This window comes from Triturus cristatus, chromosome 2_1 (genome assembly GCF_964204655.1).
Source record: "Triturus cristatus chromosome 2_1, aTriCri1.1, whole genome shotgun sequence".
NCBI lineage: Eukaryota > Metazoa > Chordata > Amphibia > Caudata > Salamandridae > Triturus > Triturus cristatus.
Window position 1 is genome coordinate 996,946,984 of NC_140581.1, and position 25,659 is coordinate 996,972,642.

Consider the following 25,659-nt stretch of genomic DNA (forward strand, 5'->3'; position numbering starts at 1 on the left):
GCAGGACACCTTTTGCGCTTGCTTGCATTAGGGCAGCATCCCTATCCCTGTAATTTATGAGCTTTGTGATTACCGTTCATGGCGGGTCCAACGGAGTGGGGGGAGTTAGGGGGGGGGGGCTGGGATCAAGCGATCGGTGAGCTCGCTCCACCATGAACCTGTGCGAGAAGATTTCTCGACCCAGGAGTGTGACCAGCAATTTTTCAATAAACACCTCCATGTTGTCGTTAGAGATGGATTCCGGCAGTCCCATGATGTGTAAATTGTTACTCCTGGATCTTGCCTCCAAATTCTCTGCCTTTTCCTGCAGGGTGGCTAGCGTTTTTGCAAACTGCTTTCGGGCTGCGCCTCCTCAACCTAAGAGACTCTCCTCTCAGTCATGTCGATTTGTTAAGCGTGTTTGTCTAGGCGTTCTGACATTCTGTCCATCCGGTATGCTAGGGTATCGATCTTACCGTCAAGGTGGAGAGACTTTTCTGTAGACTTTTCTGCATTGCCACAAGAATCTGTTTAAGATCCCCCGCTGCCTCCTCCGACATGTCATCCCGTTCCTCAGTGGGAGGGGCGCCCACTGTGTCCCTAGATCTTGATTTGCACTGTTCAAAATGCAGCTTGGACTGGGTTTTGTCCACCTTGCCAATGCCAGGTCACTGGGGTAGAGGAGATCCAACACCTCCCAGTCCAATTGCGCTCTGACACCAGCCACAAGGACAGGAAACAGCACAGTCTTCTCACTTCACAGACAGAGGCCCCGCTCACTCGTAGGGGATACTGGCCCACCGGGTACCTTCAGCTCTCAAAGTGGGCAGCGCAGACAAGGAGGTACCCCAGTGCGACAGAGATGCAGTATTCGCCAGAACCTCACTATGTGGATCGTCCGGGTAGCGTGATCCAGGCGAACAGGACGCAGAGGCCGATCCCAGGTGAAGACAGGGCCTCATGGGGCAGCAGCATCGAAGCGAGCCCAGGCTGGATGAACTATGTGATCAAGCACCTCCAGGAGGGCAAACACTTTAGGCCGCTCTGCACGTATGCCAGGTTTATGGAGCCCTGCAGCTCACCACCGGTGTTCACTGCACACCGAGCTCTGCCGCAGCGATCGCCGCGCGACACCGCAGGAGGCCCAAACGGGTGCTCAAGGCAGGCCGCAGGGCATCCAGAGATAGTGGCAAGCAGGGCCAGAGGTATCGCGCAACTCAGCCACGCAACACTTAGGTCTGCCGCAGCTCCTCACCGGGCCACAACGCCGCTCCAGACAGGCTCGTAGCAACAAGTACGAGTCTCCGGCAGCTGATCACAGGCTTACCAGCCGCCAGCCGATAGCTGATCACAGGCTTACCAGCCGCTAGCTGCTACATCGCACAGCAGCCGCGCTCACAGTGCGCCTGCCCTCGGCTCTGCAGCGGGCTCCTCTGGGCACTCGAGGGTGGTCGGTGCAAGCTGAAGCCCCTTCAGGCACGCCAGGGTCGTGTGCGCGATCTGCGGCACAACGCACCTCCAATTCGACTGTTCTCAGGCAGGCCCAGATGGAGGAAATAGCCAGACGGGTCGGCGCGCACGCAGCGAGCGTATGCCTCTGCAGCCCCCGGTGTCACCAGCACTCGGGTTCCAGTAAAATTCACGTTGGGCTATAGCGCTGTTTCGGGCTGCCTCTTGCCGTTAATCAGAGATCACAATAGGGGCATGAATGCAGGATAATTACTGGATAGTAGCGATGACTTGCGGAGCTCGTTCAAACCGCGGCCATCTTAGCTCCGGCAAGCTCCGCCCCTAGAGGCACACAGTGTTCACTGACCACAGTGCAAGGCTGGCAGAAGAGAATATCCTCTTGCCGAAGGTATCCAGCCTCTTGGGCTCCCTATCCGGTTGTTTGGTACGGAAAGTGCCATGGTTGATTGGATGTGGAAAACAAGTTACTTTGCTGCAGTAACACCTTATCTGGTAGAGACTATCTAGCTGCAGATTCCTTACCTTACAATTATCCACAAGCATCAGACTGGATCTGGAAATTTTTCATCAGCAGTACCCCAGCTACTGGTAGATGGCGTCTTTCTGCTCCGCATAGCATAGTTGGCAATGTCACCGCTGGAAGTGATGTATGCGTGGTGCACCACCCCACCATGATGTCAGTTACTTTGAGTTTTTCCACGCCAGAAGCGCAGAGCCACAAAGTACACTGGCATGGAATACTAAGACCCTGAAAGGGGAAAGCCCTATTCCTAAAAATCCATTCGCTGAGTGGAGAGGATGGGTGGGTCGCTAAGGACCAGATACGGTGTTACCAAAGCAAAGTAACTTGATCTGACAGAGACTTCTAGCCGCAGCTTCCTTACCTTAGAATAGACACCCAAGTAATACCTCCCCGGAGATGGGTCTGCTGACTAATTTCACACAAGGAAGACCTGCAGGACCCAACAGGCAAAACGTCTATTCCTACAGACCTGACTATCTAGACAGTGGTGTTTGGTAAACACGTGCAAAGAATCTCACGTTGCTGGACCAGAACTCCATGTGCTAAAGCAGTGGTTTCAACTTTAGCTCTGGTGGAAGTTACACCCAAACCCTCAGGGATTGCTTCCTAGCCAATGCGTAACAGATTTTGATACAGAGCATGATCATCGTGAGATGGCCTTCTTCTGTATGGCCTGTCCTTTCTCAACTCCGACATACCACACGAAGTGTTGGTCATCTACCCATGAACTCTTTTGCGTGGTCAAAGTAGAATGATAACCCTCTTTTTAAGCCCAAGGGATGAAGTCGCTCCTGTTCATTGGAGGGATGAGGCAGAGCATAAAAAAAGGCAGAGTGATGGATTGGCCTACGTAAAATGGAGTGACCACTTTTGGAAGAAAAAAAATCCCTCGTACGAAGCACCAGTTTGTCTGGGTAGACGTTCAGGTAAGGAGGCTTGGATGACAAGGCCTGAAGTCCTCAGCCAGGCATAGCGCCATAGGGCCACTATCGACAAAACCGCTCTTCCCAGTGAGTCGGTGATGTCCAATCCACATCGAATGGTGAACTTAGCTGCATCCCTTCCGTCTGCAACAGCCTGGGGGAGCATGACACAGGCCTCCTCCAGAATCATTGCCAGCACCTGGGCAACCGTATCTCACATAACATGGAAAAACCAGCCGAAAAGGCATGCAGTGTTCAAAAACTGCAAATGCCAGGCTGGTGGAAGAAAACATTTTCTTGGCCAAGTTATCCAGCCTCTTAGATTCCCGATCCAGTGGTGCGATTGGGAATGCACCAGGATTTACATGGGAAGTGGAAGCTTGGCCCAAAAAGCTCCCTAGGGTAGAGTGTTCTGTGAGGAATTTGGGGTCCCCTGGAGCACGGCGATGGGCTTATGTCCTCTTCACAGGAGCCCCTGTGTTGGGCTTGGACCAGGTCCCAAACAGGCCATCAGTGAGTGCCTTGCTAAACAGGAGAAGCGACTCTGAGGTGGACACTTCCGTCAAGTCTGTAGTCTTAACAGCCACTTGAGGGCAAGCGAAGGTCCAGGACCTTGGCCACCCTCCTTACCACCATTACAGATTAAGCGCCCTCCTCCGTAGCCACATTAGTGGGGAGAATTCATGTCAGTATCTGAAGTATCCGATCCGCTGGCATCCGCCAAATTCTCACACTAGTCTATGTTAGTATCATAAGGCTGGTATGCTTCAGGGTCCAGCGACCCTTCTCATTCCTTCCAGAGTCCTGGCCTATAAGAATGGGGCTCAGGCTCCGGCCTAGAAGACATGGCTTTAGTCAGCATTGGTCGAACTCCCTCCTGCTTCGTATCAGAGTCCGGGATATAAATGAGGAAGGCGGCGTACAGAGTGTAGGGCTTTGGATTGGCTCCAGCGAAGATTGACATGGCACGGCCAGCTCCGTTCCATATCCATCTGTGGATCCATGGGGCCTGACTGGCGCCGGAGCAGGAGCCGCCATTGTGGATCCAGTAGGGGGCCCCTCATAAACCTACAGGGCCCGAGGACGTGTCTGACAGAACAAGCTGCCCAAATAGGAGGTGCACAGCCTCTTAAAAACTCTTTCAATTGGGCGAGGGTCGCTCCAGCTCCCGGAAACTCGAGGTGGCGCGGAGTTGGCCCAGACGTTGACTCAACCGCAGAGCCAGGCCTCGAGTGACTATTGCTTGTCTTGTCAGCCGATAGACAAGGTGAAGTCGAAGGATGCTTCGACGACGATTTCTTGTGGCGGGAGGTACCCGAGAGACCCGATAACTTTGAATGCAACGAGGATCTCGGTCTCAGCTACCACTCCCAGGACCTTCCCCTCAACCGGTATTTGGATCGCCACACATCGAGCCGCCAGGAGCTTGGGGGTCGCTCCCTCAGGGCCTTTGGGAGCATGGTGCGGCAATTGGAGGAGGCCTTCAGGTCGTGGTTGAGGCACCAGAGGCACACAAGGTGCTAGTCCGTCACTGACATGGAGTGGTGACAGGAGCCACAACAATTGAAGCTGGAGTCCTTTGATGACATTCCTGGTAAACCACGAGGAAAAAAACCTCAAAACACTTCGACAAAACATCAAAAAAATGTACTCAAAACTTGACCAAGGGGTAGCTCTTCCAGGATCTGCGCCGACTGGTGCAGAAAGAAAAGAATCGACACCATGCGGGGGTGGTGCCTATATAGGTATCACACATGGCACTTCCAGCGCCGTCCCCACCGACGCCAGGAGGTACTGCTCAAGAAAAATGTCCAGATCCAGTGTGACGCCTGAGGATAATTCTAAGGAAAGGAATCTTCAACTAGAAGTCTGCATCACATAGCCTGGACAACCAGGCTCTCTGGGGTAGGGTGTTGGGTGTGGAAAGCTGGGTTCCCCCGGGGCGGGGCAGTGGCCGAAGGCAATTGTCCTGTGCACAGGAGACCTGTGCAGAGCTTGGCCCATGCCCTGAGCAGGACACACGTGGGGCCTCCCTTAATTAGGAGGAGAGGTTCTGTGGGGCGACTGCTAGCTGAAGCACCTCTGTCATGACATTGGTCTTGGATGCCACAAGGGCGGCGTAAGGTCCAAGTACCTTACCACCAAGGTAAAGGAAGCCCCTTCCTCTACAGCCACACCAGGAGGGGAGACCAAGGCAGTGTTTGGGGAGGTGCTCAAACCACTGGCATCTGCCAGTTCCGCGTACTAGTTCTCTTTGGGCTCTTTCAAGGGGTTAGGGTAGCCATAAAGATCCTTGCATCCCTCCCAATAGTAGTCCCCACAGGGCCCAACGAAGAAAGTACCTGGCTCAAACTCAGATGGACTGGTTACAGCAAGAGTCAACATCAGGCGACACCTGTCCAACTCTATATCGGAGTGGGGGCGAACGATGGCAGTGGGGAGAACGATGGAGTTGGCGGTGCCGGGAATGATGTCACTGGGACCAGCTCTGGGAAAGGCCACAGTCTTGCAACCAGAGCCAGACCGGACCCAAGAACTAATTCAAGGGGCTTGACTGGTGCAGAGGGCAGACCAGTTGGGGCACCTGCCGAACCTGTGGGGCCCAAAGGCACGCCAGAAGATCCTCCCAAGAATGAGGTGCATCGCCTCATAAAATTCTTTAAACTGGGTGGGGGTCACTAGCTCTGGGAAGTTCTGGGAGGCGCTGGGAGGACCCAGGCTCAGGCTTTGTGGCTGACACACAGGAGTGGGCCTAGAATGATGGTGTCGTTCCAGCACCTCATCCAAAGTCTTTGAATGGTACTGTGAAGTTGAAGAGTGCTTCAACTTCTTTGATTTTTTGTGGGACTTATCTGATGATGACTTCAAGTCTGATGACAAGCGCCGGGAACGGGTCAGCCCCTTTCGCCTGACTGGGAACTGGAGCGGACTGGCACTAGGCGACCAGGAGGTTCTGAGAATATTCACAATTTGCAATAGGGCTCATGGCAAAGCAGTCAAGACAAGTTTTAGAGGCACCAGAGAAAAACGAAGTGGGGGTCTGTCGCACACGTGTCTGTGGAACAACAGGGTTTAAAGCACAAGTTACTTACCTTTGGTACGATATATCTGTAAGAAACATTAGTAGTGATAGATTCCTTACCTTAGAATTACCCCCTGGCGTCAGACTGGATCCGTAAAGTTTTCGTCAGCAGTACCCCTGCGCGTCGGTAGGCGTTGTCGTGCAGCTCCGCGTGCGTCGTTGGTGCCAATATAAAGACGCTGGAGCTACTTAGACGCGCCCACGAGTGCTGTCGTCAGTTCTGTACACGACTTTCCGCGCCAAGAACGCAGAGCCATGCAAGAAACTGACCACTGGTGCCATGAAACTAGGGCCCTAAAAGGGATAACCTTAACCCTAGAAATCAGTTCGCAGAACGGGAAGGATGGGTGGGGTGGTAAGAAACAATTGCGTTGACAGACGGTGGAGCCTCTCTTCAACTTTAGAGGGATGGGGAAGCAGAAAGAAGGTGGGCAAAGTGATGGTCTGCCCGATATGAAAGGCGGTGACAACCTTCGGCAGAAAAGAAGGACGAGTCCTTAGAACCACTTTGTCTGGATGGACAGAGAGAAAAGGAGGTTTAGAAGAAAGAGCATGGAGCTCACTCACTCTTCTGGCAGAGGTGATGGCCACCAGGAAAGCTGTCTTTAAAGTGAGAAGACGAAGAGGTCAGTTGTGAAGTGGCTCAAAGGGAGCACACATCAGATATGTCAGCACCAGGTTCAAGTCCCACTGAGGCATTATGAAAGGTACAGGAGGGAAAAGATGAGTAATGCCTTTTCAGAATCTATTGACAACCGGGGACTTGAAAAGGGAAGGCTAATCTGGAAGCCGTAAAAGGCTGAAATGGCCGAGAGATAGCCCTTGATAGTGCCCAGAGCAGAGCCCTGCTAGGCCAAAGAAAGGAGGAATAAAAGGACCTCTGAAAGAGAGGCAGAAAGGGGATCCACAGCCTTTGCTGTGCACCATGCCACAAACTCGTTCCACCGGCAGGCGTATACCGTATTAGTGGAGGGACGCCTGGCTGCCAAGATTACATCAAAAACTTCGGGAGGCAGGTCAAAAGACGTCAACTGCCGCCGCTCAATCTCCACACAGTGAGGTGGAGACTGGACAGGTTCGGGTGGAGGACCGTCCCCTGTTGTTGGGAAAGAAGATCCTCTCGAAGAGGCAGTCGGATCGGGGGATCGATAGCCATGCTGAGTAGCTCGGGATACCATACTCTTCGAGCCCAGTCTGGAGCCACAAGAATGACTTGGGCCCGGTCGCGCTTGACCTTCTTCAGCACCCTGGGTAGAAGTGGTATAGGCAGAAAGGCGTATAGTAGACCGCAACTCCACTAGTGACGAAAAGCGTCGCCGAGCGAGTGCCACCTTGAAAATTCCAACGTGCAGAACTGATGACATTGCAATTTCTCTTCTGTGGCCAATAGATCGAACCAATGCTCTCCCCACTGCTGAAAGACCTTGAGCCACGTCGGAGTGCAGGCGCCATTCGTGATCCATCATGCAACGGTGGCGGAGTTCGTCCGTCCTGGCGTTCAGAGAACCTATTAACAAAAAATATGGACTAGGGGTGTTGTTGTTTATAGAGGTCCAGTGTACATACCCCAGGAGACTAGCAACAATAAAGGGTACAAAGTTCCTCGTGTACAGTAGCGAAGAGGAGTGTAAGGAGCAGGTGAGAGAGTATCTCAACCGATCAGTGAAAAAAGAAACCAATCAGGGGAAGACAAGGGGAATTTCCCTTGGTTGAACTAGTGCTCTCACACACCCAGCAAGCTAGGTGTCATGCTTCATCATATGAGCACTGCCCCTCGTCAAGTCGGCGCTGCAATCCTTGACGGGCTCCCGAAATCGGGGCTCTTTGTCGGGGATCTTTTGTTCCTGCCGATAGGTGCTTGGGGGTGAGGGGCCTAGTGTGAGGTGATGTAGCAGAAAAACAGGTTTAAAAGGGGTCAGTTAGTCCTAATTAATATTTTATTCCAAAGGTAAACTGCCCTGTTAAAAATGTGTAGAGTGGCTAGGTGCTAGGAGTCAGGTATCTAGACATAAGCTCTACTCTATAGGATCAACATGTTTCTTGCCGTGAGTGTCAGGAGGATCAAGGCAATTCATCAGGATCAAATAAGGCTGTCTACAATGCGTGGTAAGGTGACATCTACATACCACTTCCTATGGTCTGTTACCTGTTGAGGATGAAAAAAATCTTTATATAACGATTCTTAAAAGAACTCTTCATACTGTACATAATTGTGAATAATGGTGTCGCAACAGATCACCGTGCTAGAGGCGTGCATCACACAATTTTATTACATTGCAGTGCCTAGAACGCCATTCGGGAGTGAAGGGTTGGGGGAAGATAAAAACCACTGGTTGGTAGGCAATGGTTCTATGGAAGGCAAAGAGACTCACCTAATGGGGTTGCTACTGTTGTTAGCAACGGTACTGGCGGCTAAAAGAGGGGACACCGATTGGGTCCTGAAAAAACAAGAAAGTTGCCAGAAAAACAATCATTAGATATACCTGTTGTGGTAGAAAACGAACAAGAAATTGCCATACATGAGGTGGCACCGTTGTGGAGGGTAACGGGCAGCCGGAAGCAGCTACAGCAGACCAAAGCCCAGGCCGATCAAAACATAACAGCTCTCAGGACCGGGCCAGGTTTGTCTTGGCCTCGGTACATGGTATCCGAAAGAATCAATCAGGACGGCTCCGATAGCCAGTAGGCAGATGTAGCTCCACAGGCGGGGGGGGAGAAAATATAGTTAAAGTACTCACCAACGTGGATTCACGTTCAGGCAAACGACCTACCTAGACCGCCAGGAACCGGGGTGGTGAGTATTGGAGGGGAGTGCTGGAAGATATACTTATTTCCGGGTGCGTCATCGAGTGTGTCAAGCACGTCATGACGTATCACGTTTGCTGGGTAGAGTCAAGTGATAGGTTCTCAGAGAATTGATGTGTCTCATTGCTAGGCAACAACGTGATGTGTCTTGGGAGAAGTGACGTGTATCACTGCTAGGCTACAACGTGTAAACTAGCGCGTGAAGCACCATAACGCGTCGTTAACTAGCGACGCATATAGTTGTGATTCAAACGATTACACAAAGGTATTATCAAACTTAAGGACTATTAGTCCAAACGGGACGGTAAACAATGGCGGGTAGCGGTATTGTTCAGAACAAGCTGCATTGAATGGAAGGGTGTAATTAAACCACTCCCGAATGGCATTTAGGTTTATAACACAATGTTAACACATGCGAAGTCCATAACAGTCGTGTGTCGATCTACAGAGTGTTGATCATCTATGATAATGTGGAACCATTATATTACTCGAGGGCTGTGTCGTGATGTTGCAGATCTAGCAGTCTGTGTATCCACAACATGGCGTATGGTTGGAACAAAAAGGTATAGGTCCGTTTACAATCTGTCTTCCTAAGGTCAAGGTTTGTCAAAAATCAATTAATGTATAGATTGACACATCTGTATGTAAATAGAATTTAAAAGAATGGACCCACAATCGGTGTGCTTATGTTTAGCAAACAGAGGATCATAGTGGAAAAAGGAACATCGTATCCTGCCAAAAAGAATGTTGATAGCGCTGACTGCAACAAAGAATGGACCAGATTCAAGAGTCAGAGTAAAATTGGATCAGGAGATTTAGACGTAAATTCCCAGTTAGGATAAGGTACTCCAGGGTATATCATCATTGAGACCCTCGGTATGGCAAGATAATCTATGTACCCATCTCTGTTCAAGCCTGAATAGAGAGGATTTGGAAATCTGAACATGGGATTCTAGTATGACCCAGTGTAGTGAATCGGGAGTATGTTGTTCCTCCAAGAAATGTCTGTATAGTCTTGTGGTCGTGCGTTGGCAACGTATGTTGCTTCTATGTTCAGTTATGCGGATTTTAACTGGACGCATGGTCATCCCTATGTACTGTAGATCGCAGGGACAAGTAATCAGGTAAATGCACTGTTTAGTGTTACAGTTGGTATGTTTTTGTATGTTCCACTTAAAATTGGATCGTAACACAATTTCTTTTGTGGCTGTCGTGAATTTGCAAGCTGTACATGTGCCACAGGGGAAGTGTCCTCTGACCGGTGGTAAACCCCACAGGGTGGTTTGTGATGGGGTAGTATATTTCTTAGGTCTTGTGTGGATCAAAATATCTCTCAGGCTACTGGTTCTAGTATAGGCAAACCTAGGTTTCGGTATCCGTAGATCGCCTGTGTTGAGAATGCCCCAATGTTTTAGGATAATCTTCTTGGTAGGGGAAGAGTTGGGTGTAAATGAAGTAACACATGTGATAACGTCCTCAGGTTGTTTCTGGTGTACTTCTAATAAGAACTCCCTAGGACTATTTAAGGCTCTCTTCATGGAGTCTTTCATCACCTTGGATGGATAGCCCCTGGTCTTGAGGTTTTTGGCTAAAGAGGAGGCTTCTAATTTGTAGTCGTTAGTGGATGTACAATTGCGCCTAATACGTAGGAATTGTCCCACAGGAAGATTATCTTTAAGCGCTTTGGGGTGGTGGCTCTGGTATAAGAGAAGACTATTGCGATCTGTGGGTTTTTTATACAGGCATGTTGAGAGCTGATCGCCTGATAACTTGATGTTCAAATCAAGGAATGCAATGTTCGTGTCTGAAATAGTATGGGAAAATTTCAGAAATGGGTTTTGCTGATTGATCCAATGCACAAATCTGTTACAGGTGTCAACAGGGCCATGCCAAAAAAATCAAAATATCATCAATAAACCATTTCCAGAGGACAAGATGTTGATGAAACGGGTTGTATACAGTATTGATGACTTCCTTTTCAAATGTTGCCATATACAGACAGGCCAGACTCGGGGCAAAGGTACTCCCCATCGATGTACCCTGGCACTGATGGTATAGTTGCCCTTTGTATTCAAAAAAGTTTTCAGTTAATGCTAAGGACGCACAATCCATTATGAATGTAACTGGGGTAGGTGAATCCCACTCTAGTGAATTCAAGGCTGCTTCTACAACTGTCAAGGTATCTTCTTGAGGAATGTTAGTATACAAGGCCTCTACATCAAGAGTGATGAGAAGGTCAATACGGGATGAGTCCTCTATGGAGTCAATAATTCTGAGGACATCAGTCGGATCTCTGATGAAAGACGGTATATCCCTCACCAAAGGTTGTAGAAAGTGATCCTGCCAGATGTTGAACCACCAGAAAAATGCCCTGATGTTTCAGCCATGTGCAGAGACGCAGAGCCTCCTGACATAGGGTCCACGACCCCACCCCGCTCTGTTCGTTGCAGTACCACATGTCGGTGGTAGTGTCCGTGAACACCTGCACTACTCTCCCCTTGACAGAGGGATGGAATGCTTTCAGTGCAAGTCGGATCGCCTGAAGCTCCAGAAGGTTGATATGGAGCCGGGACTCTGCCGGAGACCAGAGTCCTCTGATCTCCGCCTCTCCCATGCGGCCGCCCCATCACAGAAGGGACCCGTCCATCACCATTGTGTGTTCCAGTTCGGGAAGGGAGAGGGATCTGCAATTGACCCAATCACAATTTGTAAGCCACCACTGCAATTGTAGTGCAGTGCCCTCAGAGATCTGGACATGATCGGACAGGTTGCCCTGATGCTGTGCCCACTGGAACTTCAGGTCCCACTGTGGAACCCATATATGCCATCTGGCATGATCCACCAACAGGATGCCATCAGGCCCAGTAGCCGGAGGGTCATCCTGACCGAAACCCGGGATAAAGGCTGAAAGATCGGAGATCATAGCCTGATTATCCCGGACTCGCTGCTCGGGAGAATAAACCAGAAATTGCGCCGAATCCAGAACCGTTCCGATGAAGGAGCTTCTGAGAGGGAATCAGGTGCGACTTTGGCACGTTGATGGAGAACCCCAGCAAATGCAGAAGGTCGGCTGTAGTCTGGAGGTGGGAGACGACTGCCTGGGGCGAGCCCGCCTTCAACAACCAGTCGTCGAGATAGGGGAAGACTGGGACCCCTGATCTGCACAGATGAGCTGCGACCACCGCCATCACTTTCGTGAACACCCGAGGGGCGCTGGTAAGGCCAAATGGGAGCATGGTGAACTAAAAGTGCTCGTGGCCTACCGTGAACTGTAGGTAACACCTGTGGTCCGGCTAGACGGGAATATGAAAGTAGGCGTCCTGCAAGTCCAACGCTATCATCCAATCTTGCAGGTCTAGGGCAGACAAGACCTGAGCAAATGTGAACATCTTGAGCTTCTCCTTCCGGTGAAAGCGATTGACGTTCCGAAGGTCTAAGATAGGACGCAGACCCTTGACCTTCTTGGGGAACAGAAAGTAGTGGGAATAACAACCACGACCTACTTATGACCCAGGAACGCGCTCGATGGCTCCCTTGGCCAAAAGGGCTGTGACTTCCTGCTGAAGAAGCGCAAGATGTTTCCCAGACATGCAGTGGTATTCAGGTGGCATGGCTGGAGGGGAAGTCTCGAAGGGGAGGGAGTAGCCCCTTCTGACAATTTGCAGCACCCACTTGTCCGAAGTGATGTTGCGCCAGTGGGGGAGATGATGGCGAATTCTGCAGCCCACTGGCATTTGATGGGCCTGAAAGGTCGGACTAGGAAGGCTTTGCAGTAGATGCTGCGGGGGGTGGTGGTGGACTGACCCGCCCCCTGGCCCCCAGAACCGCCTCGACGGTTCCCACGTCCGTGGCCGCGCCGAGAATGTTGCTGCGCAGGCCTGTGGCTCTGGAACTAACGCGTTGGGGCACACCTTCCGTGGCCACAAAAGCAGCGGAAGGCGGAGGAGGGCGAGTGGCCGACAGGCCCAAGGACTTGGCCGTAGCCTGTGAGTCCTTAAACCGCTCCAACGCACTATCCGCCTTATTGCCAAAAAGGCGAATGCCATCAAAGGGCATGTCCATCAAGGTGTTCTGGACATCCCCCGAGAAGCCAGTTATTCTCAGCCAGGTATGGCGCCGAAGCGCCACCGTTGTGGAAATCGCACTGCCCAGCGAGTCGGCGGTATCAAGCCCACAACGAATGGTGAACTTTGCTGCATCTCTGCCAGCTGCTATAGCTTGGGAGAGTACTGTCTGGGCCTCCTCCGGACAGTTGGGCAGCACCTGTGCAACCGGATCCCACAGAGAGTGGGAATAACCGCCCAAGAGGCATGCGTTGTTCACCGACCGCAGCCCTAAGCTGGCAGATGAAACAGCTTCTTGCCAAGCTGTTCCAGCCTCTTGGATTCCCTATCTGGAGGTGCGGAAGGGAATGAGCTCTGGGAAGCAGAGGCTTGGACAACCAAGCTCTCGGGAGTGGGGTGTTGGGCGAGAAAGAGGGAGGTTGCCCGGAGCCGGGCAATGGCTGCGGGCCACGTTCCTGTCCACAGAAGCTCCTGTGTTGGGTCTGGACCAAGTGCCCAAAAGGACGTCAGAAAGTGCATCATTAAAAGGCAGCAAGGGCTCCGAAGAGGTTGCCGCCGGCTGAAGCACTTCTGTCAGGAGGTTAGTCCTGACGGCCACCGTAGGGAGTTTGAGGTGGAGGGCCTCGGCTGCCCTACGTACTACCACTGCGTAACTGGCTCCCTCCTCCGTAGCCACGGTAGGAGGAGACAGCATGCCAAGGTCAGGTGAGGTGAGGTGAGGTGTCAAGACCACTTGCTCTTGCCGGATCTGCGCTTGATCGAAAAAGAAAGAACGGACGTCAGCGCGCGTTGGCGCTTATAAGTAGCTCCAGCGACATCATCTCGGCACCAACGGCGCACGCGGAGCCGTATGACGCCGCCTACCGACACGCAGGGGTACCGCTGACGAAAAATTTGCAGATCCAGTCTGACGCCTGGGGGTAATTCTAAGGTTAAGGAATCTATCACTACGTGTTTCTTTCAGATCCATGTTTTTAAAACAACTGGGGGTTAGGGGACATCACAGGGCGAAAAGTTAAAAAGTGGTCGACAAAACGTCAAAAAAGTAACCATAAAAATGGACTGAGATAGCTCTGTTAAAATCTGTGCCGAAGTCACGGAAAGAAAAGAACTGACGACAGCACGCTGGGGTGGTGCATCACATCCAGCGTGCAGCCCATCAAGGGCACCTACCAGCGTGCAGAGCTAAGCTCATGATTTTCTGGATCCAGTCTGTAACATGGGGAATATTTTAAGGAAAGGAATCTGCGGATAGAAGTCTCTATCAGATTAGTTCTTTTACAGTCGTAGAAAGTGTGCATTGTGGAACCACTTTTTGTAAATTGAAATTTCGTACATCAGGCCTAATGCTGAAATGATCTACAAATAAGCAGACCAAGAGCTCTTTCTCTCTTACTGCATACCTACTCAGTTTCATTTAATGACCTACAGACAAAGACTAAGCTGCATTCACATTTACCAGACTTTTGTAGTAGGACTGCCGGCAAAACTCAGTGATGACTGCTTCCTCACACAAACGTTTAAGGTAGGTGCTGAGATAATAGATATTTAAATGCTTTTTTTTGTTCCTAATCTGTAGAGGTTTCTTTAAGGGTTCCATGACCATGCAGAAGTTCTTTACGAATTTGCTATAAGATTGACAAAGACTTGCCACAGATATCACTTGTTCTTTAGAATCCTGAGTAGGTGAATTCTAAAAGCATCTACGGAATCCAATGCAACAGTTCCTTTTTCTGAAATCATTCCAAAGTAGTCTTCTTTGGGTTCACAAAACACACAATGCCACTCCTTCCAGCACAGAGATCACCGTGTTGATCTTGGGATGTAGAGGGCTGTAAACAACAACACGTGTTAATTGCTCTCAAACATGCTTCAATGCTCTCCAGCATGTTCAATGTTCTCAAGCATAGGAAGCAGGCCTCACAAGCATGCCAATCCCCCTTTCTCCTCCACTGGAACTATGGACAAAACACACTTGGAAGATGCAACTTCATTTGCACTGTCCTTGAACACCTCCTCAAGCATGTAATGCAAGTCTTTCCTCACACAAATGGATACACCAGCTCATTTTCTGTTAAGCACGTCTTTTATCATTCTTTAGAAAAACTGCACAGACACCCTTATCATTTATTTGCTTAACACTTCAGGAAAGGTTTCTGAAAATATTTGCACTCAAGTTTTGGGAAAATGCGCTCTTCGCCACATATTTCGTACTAGTTGCCTAAAGTGGGAATTCCTTTAAAGGATACTGTATAACATCCACTACCACAAAGGTAAAACATTAACCCTGGTTCCTCTTTTTTTGTATTAGATTCTAGAATTTGGATTTCACTGCTTGCATTAAACACTCCACCAGTACTGTTTTCTTCATTTACTGCATTTACCTATGCAATGGATTGTTAAATTGCCTTTTAATTAATAGTAAGCCAGTTTCCAAATACCTATAGATGTTCCTTAATCTTCCTGCTATTGGTGTTTATCATTAATAAAAATGTTAAAGTTCAGACTCCAAAATAAAGCAGTGCATGCGTGGTTTGCTTAAAACAGCAGTCAGCAACCCTTGTAAATCAGTCGGTCCTGCAGAAGTATTGCTGGACCAGAGCTTCATAATTGTTTATACATGTGTATCGCAGTTGAAGTGTGACAAGAGGTGAGCAAAATGTCAAACTCCAGAGCTGCACAGAGGGGATGTACCAAGTAGAAAATGTGTATGTTGATCAGACAAGTACAATGCCCCAGATATATAGGATTTTAAAATACATTCTCAGAGAGGGACATTTAATTGCTCAATGAAACTCCACACTGCAACACACACCGATATTTAAGCCTGTGTGCAAACGAAACAGAAGCCAAACTGAAAGTGAGGTCTGGACCGTTGTGAAAGTACTGCAGAGGATATGTTGTGACATGCTCCCCCGCCACATCAGCTGTGATCATTGAAAAACGTACTGTGCCGGGTTGGAGCTTAGGGACTCTACCTGTGCAGGTAGGTCAGAAAATGAACAAGCATTTGCAATGCAATAGGTCTCGCAGTAGTTAAAGTTTGAGCTACTGGCGTTGCAAATAATGATGCAATGCCAATAGCTCAAACTTTCAGTAATGCGAGACCTATTGCATTGTAAATGCTTGTCTTTTAATGCACTAGAAACTAACCTTATGCCAACAAGCTGTGTTTACACTGTCCTTCCATTTTCCAGCTACCATCGTAACACACCACATGACAACTACTTTTGTTTATCTGCTCTAAATAAAGAATTGCACGCTTTACACTAATAAAGTGAGAATGTTCCCTGATACTTCCCCACAGTGTTTCTAATCAGGGGCATACCAACTGTCCCATGCTATCGCTGTACAATGTATCCACTAGCGTGCTTAAAGAAACTGTGAGAACAACAAAACCCAATTTAATGCCACTGTGAGAGAATTCTCAAATGTAGTAAAATGTTCCTCCTTGCTTGTTCCTCATTGGTGCACACTCAGAGAACAGTGCCTCTGTGTAGAACTGTATGAAAGTCATTGTCCGTAGTCCTGTAAAAGGCCGTATGTTCCACTGTACCCCAGAACTCCTATTCCCAAAGTTTAGAAGGCGAACCTATGCCAGGTTTCATACAGAACTTTACTGCGTTCTTGTACTTATGAATTGTATTGCTTTGCTTCTAAACCCTTTGAGGGCATATTTCCTGTATACTGTCAATTTATATTATAAATTTACAAAACTTTAACTTGTGTAAGTCATTATTATTGAGAATCTTTCAGTCCTGAATATTAAACTTGTTCTAAATGCGCTAGAAGCTTATCCAATTGGGAAGCACCAAAGTCCGTATTGGGACTTCAAAGCTCCCTGTCCTACCCTTTGGAGTGCTACTGACATGATTTTTTTTATAAATAAATCTTTTTATTAAGCAGTTGTTCAGATTCACAGCAATTCCGTTCGAATGAAAAAGAAGCACAGTAGGCCACTCGCACAATGCTTTTACATTTTCCATCCTAACAATGGTTGGCTTCAGCTAACTAGCATGCACAGTATGTAACATGTGACATTCCCACTAATGCATTTGAGAAGGAGCAACACTTTACCTTCCCTCTAGTATCTCCCGACACCTTCCTTGTGTCTCCCAGTATTGTATCCAGGTTCCGCAAATCTTGTCGAATTTACACTGACATGATTATTTAACATGAGGTTGCACGCTGACACCGTCCACTAATCTTGGCTAGAGGTAGCGTCAATAAGTGATTTTATTGCACAGGAAAATACAGCTATGCAGTACGCCCCAATTGAGGATGCTATGATATTGGTTCAAGGTAGCGAGAGTTGTCAAGTAAGCATTCCTTGTCATACTGGTATCCTCCTGATGTTGCTTTACTCAGAATGCAGTTTGAGGGTTTGATGACAGTTTAGCTAACAAGCTGTGCTGTTTCGAGTTCACAGTTTGAATTGTTCACTATTTTCCATCAGTAGCATCACTTTGCACTCCCAAAGCAGAATGCAGTGGTGCTACAAGAAAACTTAAGCAATTGATAAGCCTAGTTAATTTGTAATGCGTTTATGTAGTTCTTACTATCCCTGATGAGACTTTGAAGTGTGGCATTTTTCACCGTTTTACATCGAGCGGTTCAAATGAACACCAGCTACATTACAAAAGGTCACACTCATTTTTTAGGCACGGGAAATTAAGTGATTTGTCCAGAACCATGCGATGTTCAGCCAACTCCAAGACTCGAACCTTATTCCCCAGTTCCAAAGTCGGCACTTTTAGTTAATACAGTGTGTTGAAAGCGTCACTTGTCTGTCATACAAGAACTCGCGTGGTCGCCATCTTAGATAAGGATATGACCAAGTCAAATCAGTCACTCAGACACGGTGATCTCAGAAGGAATCCTACCGTCTGAAAAAGTCTGGCGCTTCGTAATATCGCTGCCTTGAGCCTCTTTCTGTTTCTTCTATCACGTGGGCCGAACACACCCTTAGCGCCTCTTTCAGCAAATTGATTGGCTTCTCGGGGACCCGCTGTGATTTCGGATTGGTCTGTTCTGTAGTACGCTTCTTCTACGCATCAAGAGGTTGCGCGCCCTAAACTGCACAAGTTGCGCAGCTCGATCTGTTGTTAAAACGCTCTCGGGCCACACCCACCATCTCGCGCGCTCACGTGCTACGCTTTACAGAGGTTGTAGTAGGAAGGCGGGGCGAATTCTAAAGCCTCCGATTGGTTGACCTTTCACAGTTGGCGGGACAGCCATTGGCTGGTGGTTGTACTCCTTGATTATCATTGGTGGTTGTGCGTGCATTCCTTTGTGGGTAAGGAGGGGGATTGGCTGAGGTAGGGTCTCTGCACGTGGAAACGGCGGCAGGTGAAGGGCCCTGAGTCACCGTCTGAGGGAGGCGGCCACTGGTAAGTGTACCTTTTGGGTAGTAGGACGCGCGTTGGTTAAAGGGAGGTCTGTGGGGTGCCACAGGCCAGTCGTTGCATGTAGGAAGCCAGTTGTGACATGAGGGGGCGCTAAGGTGTGGAGTGTGTGGCCTTTTAGATAGGTGTGCGTGAGTAAGTGGGCGTGTGGCCTAAAGAGAGGGGCGTGCGCGACTAGTCCTGTGTTGCCTTAAAAACAAGCCCGGCTTCTAAAGTGGTCCGGACGAGAGCGCGCGAAAGTTAAAGCAAATTTGGCACGCTTGGCGGGGGCGGGGGAGCGGACCATTTGAAGTATGATGCCGAGGCTGTGACACGTGCACGCGCCAGTGGGCTGAAGCGCTTCCCCAAACGGATTGCATGGCGGCACGATGCACGTGATTGTGCGCGTGCTCACCATGCAATCCACTTTTGGGAGCACTTTTGGGAGCCCCTCTTACTAGAGTCTCGCATAGCGATTGCGTAAACGCAATCGCTAGGCGAGACCTAAAAAGGAGCAGTAAAGGGAAAAGATGTCAACACCAACTCAATTGCGTTAAGAAACCGGTCCTAGGATGCTTGTTTCCAGTCCAGGGAGGACCTGGCTTGGAAGTTCGGGCTGGACTGTTCCCATGAGGCACAGGGTCAAGACTGATTTGCATATGGCTGGGTTCAAACTGGAATGGTATGGTGAGCAAAATAACGATGGATTTAGGCTCTGTACTGGGGTGAATGTATGACATTATTCTGCTTTCTATCCATCAACTGTTGTTTTTGCGTAAGAATAACTTGTGCAGAGTTCCAATAATAATCCACACACAGAGCTCCAAACATTTGGCAATGTTGGCATTCTGAAGCCATCACTACAACCCATTAAACAATTTGAAACTCTACTGTCAGAAAGTTCCAATGACAAAAAGAAGGAACCTACAGACCATTACCATTTAAGGATGCAACAAAGGCAAAGAGCCAGCACAGAGAGAAGACCGGACCAAAGTATAACCCACATAAAAAACAAATGGGTCTACAACTGAATGATGTAAAAGGTAATAAAAAAAGTGTGAAGGTAGAATGTTGCACACAGGAACACTGTTGGTATTCAGCGTTTTCAACTATTATGATTAAAACACATCCCTCACCCACGGGTCAAATCCAACAATTAGTAGTAAGGTACGACTTACAGACTTAGGCAGTTCAGTAACTACAAAATGAGAGTCACTGTACTGGCACAATCTACTGATTATATTTTGGACAAAATAGGACACATGCACTAACACCAACAGAAACCTTTTTAAAAACCTTTGAATGGTTCTCAGTAAATAGGTTTAATTTTTCAACATTGTTTTTAGACACACATTGGGATATGATTGGAAAATTGCATACTTACATGTAAACCATATTTGTGTCCAAGTCAACACAGACAACGTCTTGTGGAGGATCATAAAGGTCAAAATATCTTGAATCAACACCCACAATAAATGGAATGGGAGCACTAAGCACGTCTGCCAGAGACAGGGGACACAGTGGGATGTATGGACACTGCCACTGGAAAGGGAAGATCATCTGGAAAAGAAAAAAATCAAACATTTACTAAGGTTATGATTAGAAAAACCAGAATATACGTAGGTTGCAATAGAACACACCATTTCACTATAGGTGGAATTTTGGCATAGAGAAGCCAAAAGTGAAGATAATCTTCCAATGATTTACCAGTAAATTCATTGCCCAGATCCCTACTCTTCCACCTAACATTTGCTATTTCATGAATTTGAATCCACGTCCATGAAACTTACAGCATGCTAGCCCTTAAACACACATTCTTATACCCTCGACGTGCCCACAAAACACTTATACACAACCTGCCACAGCATAGCCCTTAAGAAAGCAGTACCATTTTAGTGGAAGAAACAGATCATCCGAAAGGGTGGGAGAGAGAATAAGCATGGACTGTGACTAGGAATAATCAGGCTCAGTGTAATCAATATTAGCAGTAAATGATGAGATATTGACAAATGTGTCCATGTGCTTGCCAAAGCCTTATTCATAGAGGTATGCAAACCAGTCGCAAGACTTTGGGCACCCACTTGAAATATATGTACGCATCCAGTACACAAGCATCACATTCATGAGAGTACAGCAGGCTGACAGGTCAGAAGCAAATGCCTGTGGACAGATAAAAACTATAAACATCTTTGTCAGATATGTTGAAGCACTTGGAAAGGTATGAAAACTCATAGTACTTCAGATACATTCCCAGTGTGAATTGCCTAACTGTTTCACTTGCAGGAGGGACGCAGCTCTACAAACGATCCTCAACAAGATATCAAAACCCTAAGACACAAACACACACCAATACTATTCATGATCGTCTGATAGAGCCATCTCAGAAAAAGACATCATTATGAATTGAAAATAGGCTCAAGGAACCAAACACCAAGTATACTGGGAGACAACTCACACAACGTACCACGATATAACATTACAAAAACCCTGTATGAGACTTCAAACTTGCGCGACACAGAAGCATGTACTGAAACGCAAGCCAAAAAAAAATCTCCCCAACAGAGACCACAGACTGGAAAGAAAACGGACAGGATTTATCAGACCACAAAACTCAAGGCAGTCCAAATCAGCCAATTATCAACCTCAGAGTAACGGAATTAGAGTCACTTTCATCTATAGTGTCAAGCATGTTGAGTTGTGTTGAACAACAAATATTTCTAACAGTTCATAGAGAAATATAAACCTGTGTCCAAAACAAAAATGAAACAACTGGCACTTTAACCTTGGTTAATTGCGGAGGCAGTATAGGCAGCAGTAAAGGGAGTTTTTTATGCCATCAGGCAAGACAAGACACACAGAGCTAATTCAGAAGAAGTCAGCACACAAACTGTAGGTCATAACACATGACTTCACCCTGGGTATACTTGGCATGCTAACAAGGAATCTGCATTGCTCAGTTACTGCATAAACACAAAAGGCAATGTCCGTATCGCAAAAATATACCAAAGGCTGATTATGTGAAAGAACCTTCTGGCGCCGAAGACCTTCAACCATTACATACAATACCACACACCAAACCTCAATTTCACTCTAATTAGAGAGGCATGTGGGTTCGCCCACATAGAACACCATAAAGTCAGGGAGTCCAGTTTAACAATATCCTTGGGGAACTCCATCCCAAGCACCTGATGTAAAATGTTGAGTGGAGCATGAGGGTGGGACGCCCAGCGGTCACCTAAGCACTCTATTTTGTTCCAACTGGAGTAGGCTTATGGTGGAAATTCCCCAGATCCCTGAGCCATAGGTAAGTACCGGTAGACTCTTCCTCTTATAAACTTACAAAACGAGGAAACCATTTTTTCCCGAATAGGCTTAGCCAGGTTAAAAATGAAGCCCACCGAGCCTAAAGAATTCTGCCTAACTTTGGCTAAACAAGGGCCACAGTTACCCCTGGCGCCCATAACAACGTCTAAGTATGAGTATTTCTCAGTCTGAGCAACCGGCTGACCATGCATGCAAATGCCCAGCATCTTGTAAATTCTGGGCTTGAATACCATAATAATAGTATTAGATTGATTTGTAGCCAGCCCCAGGGTCCCCATAAAAGATACAAATTCTTGGAACAGCACATTAAGACCATTTGGGGTTCTACATAATAGAACCGCATTGTCTACATATAACAAAATAGGGACCTTTTTCCTACCAATGATCAGAGCACCCAAAACTGCTTCTAAAAGGGCTACACGAACGCCATTAATGTACAGGAGGACCAAAATAGGGCCCAGAACGCAGCCCTTCCAATCCCAAGCTTAAAGCTGCCGGACCGTTCGAGACCATCCAAATCTAACAGAAGCTGATCATAATGGAGGGCTCTCAAGAACTGCACCAGGTCATCCTCCACCGAGGTCAGTTAAAATCTCCCATAGTTTCGACCTAATCACGCTGTCGAAGAAGCAAGAGAGGTCCATGAAGACCAGGCAGACCGTGATCTGCCCAGCGAGAGTGTATTTAGTGAAAAGTAGATGGAGATTTAGGCATTGCTCTATCATGCCAAGACCCTCACAGAACCCATACTGCACCTCAGACAGCGTGTCCGACGCCTTAATCCAGGTAAGGAGGCGCTCAAGTACAGCTCTCCCCACCAGCTTAACAGCCGAGTCCAGCAAGGAAATTGGTCAATGGCACCCAGGGGACTGCAGGTTGCCCTTCTTAAAAACTGGTACAGTTACAGCAGAGTGCTAGAACTGCGGAAGGCCCACTTTGCAGACTACATTAAAGGCATTACAAAGGAGGGAGCTCTTAGATCTCGGGACAATTTATAGAGGTCCATAGGGACTCCATCCAGGCCTGGGGATTTATTAGGTGGACTCTTATTAATTGATTCCAACATGTAAATTCCAAGGGTAGTGGATATATCACATCCTCCTCTTCATATTGAAAGTTGGCTCAACCATAAACATCCTTGAAATTATCTACCTCGGCTTCGGGCTGATGATGGAGACAACAGAGTTGGGCTTTGGACACACAGATCTAATCTTGTTTGCCTTAGCCCAAAAAGCCCTAGTATCTTTCAGCCTACAAATTCTAATCAGATTGCCCCAGAATTCGTTTTGCAGTTCCTTGTTCCTATTCTGTATAACTGCCTTATACTCAGTCGTGCATCTACGTATTTTGTTCAGATCTCTGGGCATCTCCTTCAAGGCTTCACAAAGTAGTGAAGATGCCTTCCTACAAGGCTGGTCAAACCACTTGGCCTCCTCCTGATTCAGCAGGATGAATGAGCTAGCCCTCTCCCTATATTCGGCCAAGATGGTAAGGCATTGAGTCACCAGGGGCAGATAATTAAAACACAACCTACCCAGGAGGGTATACATGTCGGTGTTTTTCCAAACCAAACGCAGACCCTGGGACTTAACTGCAAGTGACTTGGAAGCCACACTCTTTTGTCCCAGATTAATCGTCAAGCCGTTAGCAAGTGAATAGGCTGTCATGGAGACTAGCAGCCCTTGAAGCCCCACCTGAGTGTGACTGACCAGTACCACATCATCAGTGTATAGAAGGCTTATTATTGCTTTTCCACCTAGTTTGGGAACATGAGAGTTACAGGTTTGTAGCTGTTCAGTCAGGTCAGCCACAAAGAGGTTAAATAAGATCAGCAGCAAAACACATCCTTGTTTTAGGCCACAGGTGGTTTTGATTTTACGGGAGAGGTGACTACCTGTCCCCATCTTGACTTGGACCCAGGTGTCGCTGTGCAATATTATCAGCATATTTAGCAGGTTTTGCAGTATACTTCAGCTTACTAACTCCCGCCACAACCTCCTCCGGTCCACGCAGTCAAAGGCTGCTTTAAAGTTGATGTAACAAAAAATAGTGGTGTTTTGGAGGCACAGGCAGAGTCCACAAATAGGGAGATTGCTAGAATGTTAGTGATCGTGCCAGATGATTTAAAAAACCCAGTCTGATTGTATGACATGATGGCATTGCTGAAGGCCCATGTTGTTAGCTCATCTAGTACGGTTCCAGTGAAGTATTTGGTGTTGATGTCCATCAGGATTATTAAGCGACAGTTTGCTGGAAGAGACCTGTTTCCGCTTTAAAAATTAGCAATATGATCGCACCTCTCCATGACATGGGAAGGTTTCACGTGCTTCTGACCTGTTAAAACACTTGTGCTAAGTTTCCTACCCAGAAGTCTGGATCGTGTTTAAACATAATAGGGGTGTGCTGTTAGGGCCCGGGGCTCCTACTTTTCGCCCTTTGGCTATTTGCTTTTTAATGCTCTCTGTATCCACCTCAGGCTGCCCCTCATGTTGTGCAGTAATTGAAGTATCCCAAGTATCCGTTTGCAGGTTGTCTGTTGATTCATGATTGAAGGTTTTTTTTTTTTAGGTATTGGGCCCATGAAGCCTCAGTGATGTACGAGTCAATGCCTCTGTGACCTGGTTGGAGGAGTTGGTTCACAGTAGTCCAAAATCTATCACTATTATTCTGTTTCAGATCAGTGTGTAGTTTAGCCCATAGTTTGTTGTCCTGGTCTCTTTTTATTGACCATCTTAATTCTGGATTAGTTTGTTGTGTGATCTTAGTGCCGTGAAAGCGGTCAGGTCCCCATGTCTTTTCCTCAGGAGTCTATGAGCTTTATTTATTCCAGTTTTGGGCTCCCAGAATCTATGGACATGTGTTGCACGGGTGACTTCCTTGTATACTCTGTTACCACATTTGGATTTGTCAGCTTTAGCGTGTATTTCCAGTAGGGTTCCTATGAGGGTTTCCCACATATTGAACGCAGCAGTTACTTTACCTGTAATGTCTTTGAGTATGTACCCTACAGTTGTAAGCAGTTGTGTAAGCACAACTGGTGTAATCTTAATGGTCTGTAGTTTGTAGTGAACGTTTTATCAGTTGTCTCGCTTATGTGATTTGGAGTAGTGATTTATGTAGAAAATATAACTTCTTGCGGAAGGTGATCCCTGGCAGGTCCGTCTGAGACTTGGATTGAGTGAACGGATTGAAATATAGACAGATACAAAAGGTGTAGTCCAAGAAAGTGCTGGTTCTATTAGAGTGAAATGTAGCCGCCGGAGGGTTATCTTTTTGGAATCTGCTGTTCAGGGCCCTGAGGCTTAGATGTTCGTGATCTTCCAATAGTCGGTTCACGATTTTCGTTTGGTGGCAGGATGTATTACTGCCTTGGTCAGGTATGTCCCAGAATGCAGTTTGGACTGTTGCTAAGTCGCCAGTGGAAGTGCCCAGTAAATGTAGGTTGAAGTCCCCAGATATAACAAAGTGGGTAGAGTTTTCCTCCTCCAATAACCTTGTCAGTTCTTGCACTACCTTTTTGCAGTCTTTGGGTTTGCCTTTGGGGTGAATGTAGAACTTGATGAATATTAAGTGAATGGCAGAACCTGAGATTGCAATGATGCATTTCGTTGCATTTACTCCTGTGGATTTGATGTCCAGGGTTGTGGCGGAGGCTACGCGGACTATCGAGATATATTTCTCCAGCCCTCCGGGATGGTACCCATGTTTTGCCTGTTTCACAGCTGGAGTGAAAAAGCTTGTGCTTGGATATAGACAGACTCGGCCAGCCAGGTTTCCTGAAGAAAGATAATATCGAAGGACGACAAGTAGTTATACAGACCCGGGTAACTTAGTTTTGTATTGAGGTCATTAATATTACAAGAGCACATGTGAAGTGGACTGAGATTGGATCCAGCTCGTTGCTCCTGAGCAGTGTGTGGTAATGGTGGTGTTTGAGAGCATCCAATTGTTCTGACTATGTCTCCTATGCCTTCGTGTAGTCTTTCATGGGCGGCTTGCTCTGTCTTCCCTTGAGATCTATATATTAAGTGATTTGTTTCCATGGGGCCTTGGCACCCTTGAGCACTGATGTGATTTCTGTTTGCCGCTGGTCTGACTGTTTTGT

The 25,659-nt window shown here is 47.7% G+C and overlaps 1 protein-coding gene across 2 annotated transcripts in view; it reads right to left on the minus strand.

Annotated features, from left to right (window-relative positions):
* The window catches only part of DENND4C (DENN domain containing 4C), a 1,124,311-nt gene that overhangs the window by 764,072 nt on the left and 334,580 nt on the right, over positions 1-25,659 (minus strand). For both annotated transcript variants that reach the window (XM_085634595.1, XM_085634603.1), the window contains one exon: positions 19,615-19,790. In XM_085634595.1, the coding sequence (XP_085490721.1) occupies positions 19,615-19,790 (176 nt within the window). The remainder of the gene's footprint in view (positions 1-19,614; positions 19,791-25,659) is intronic.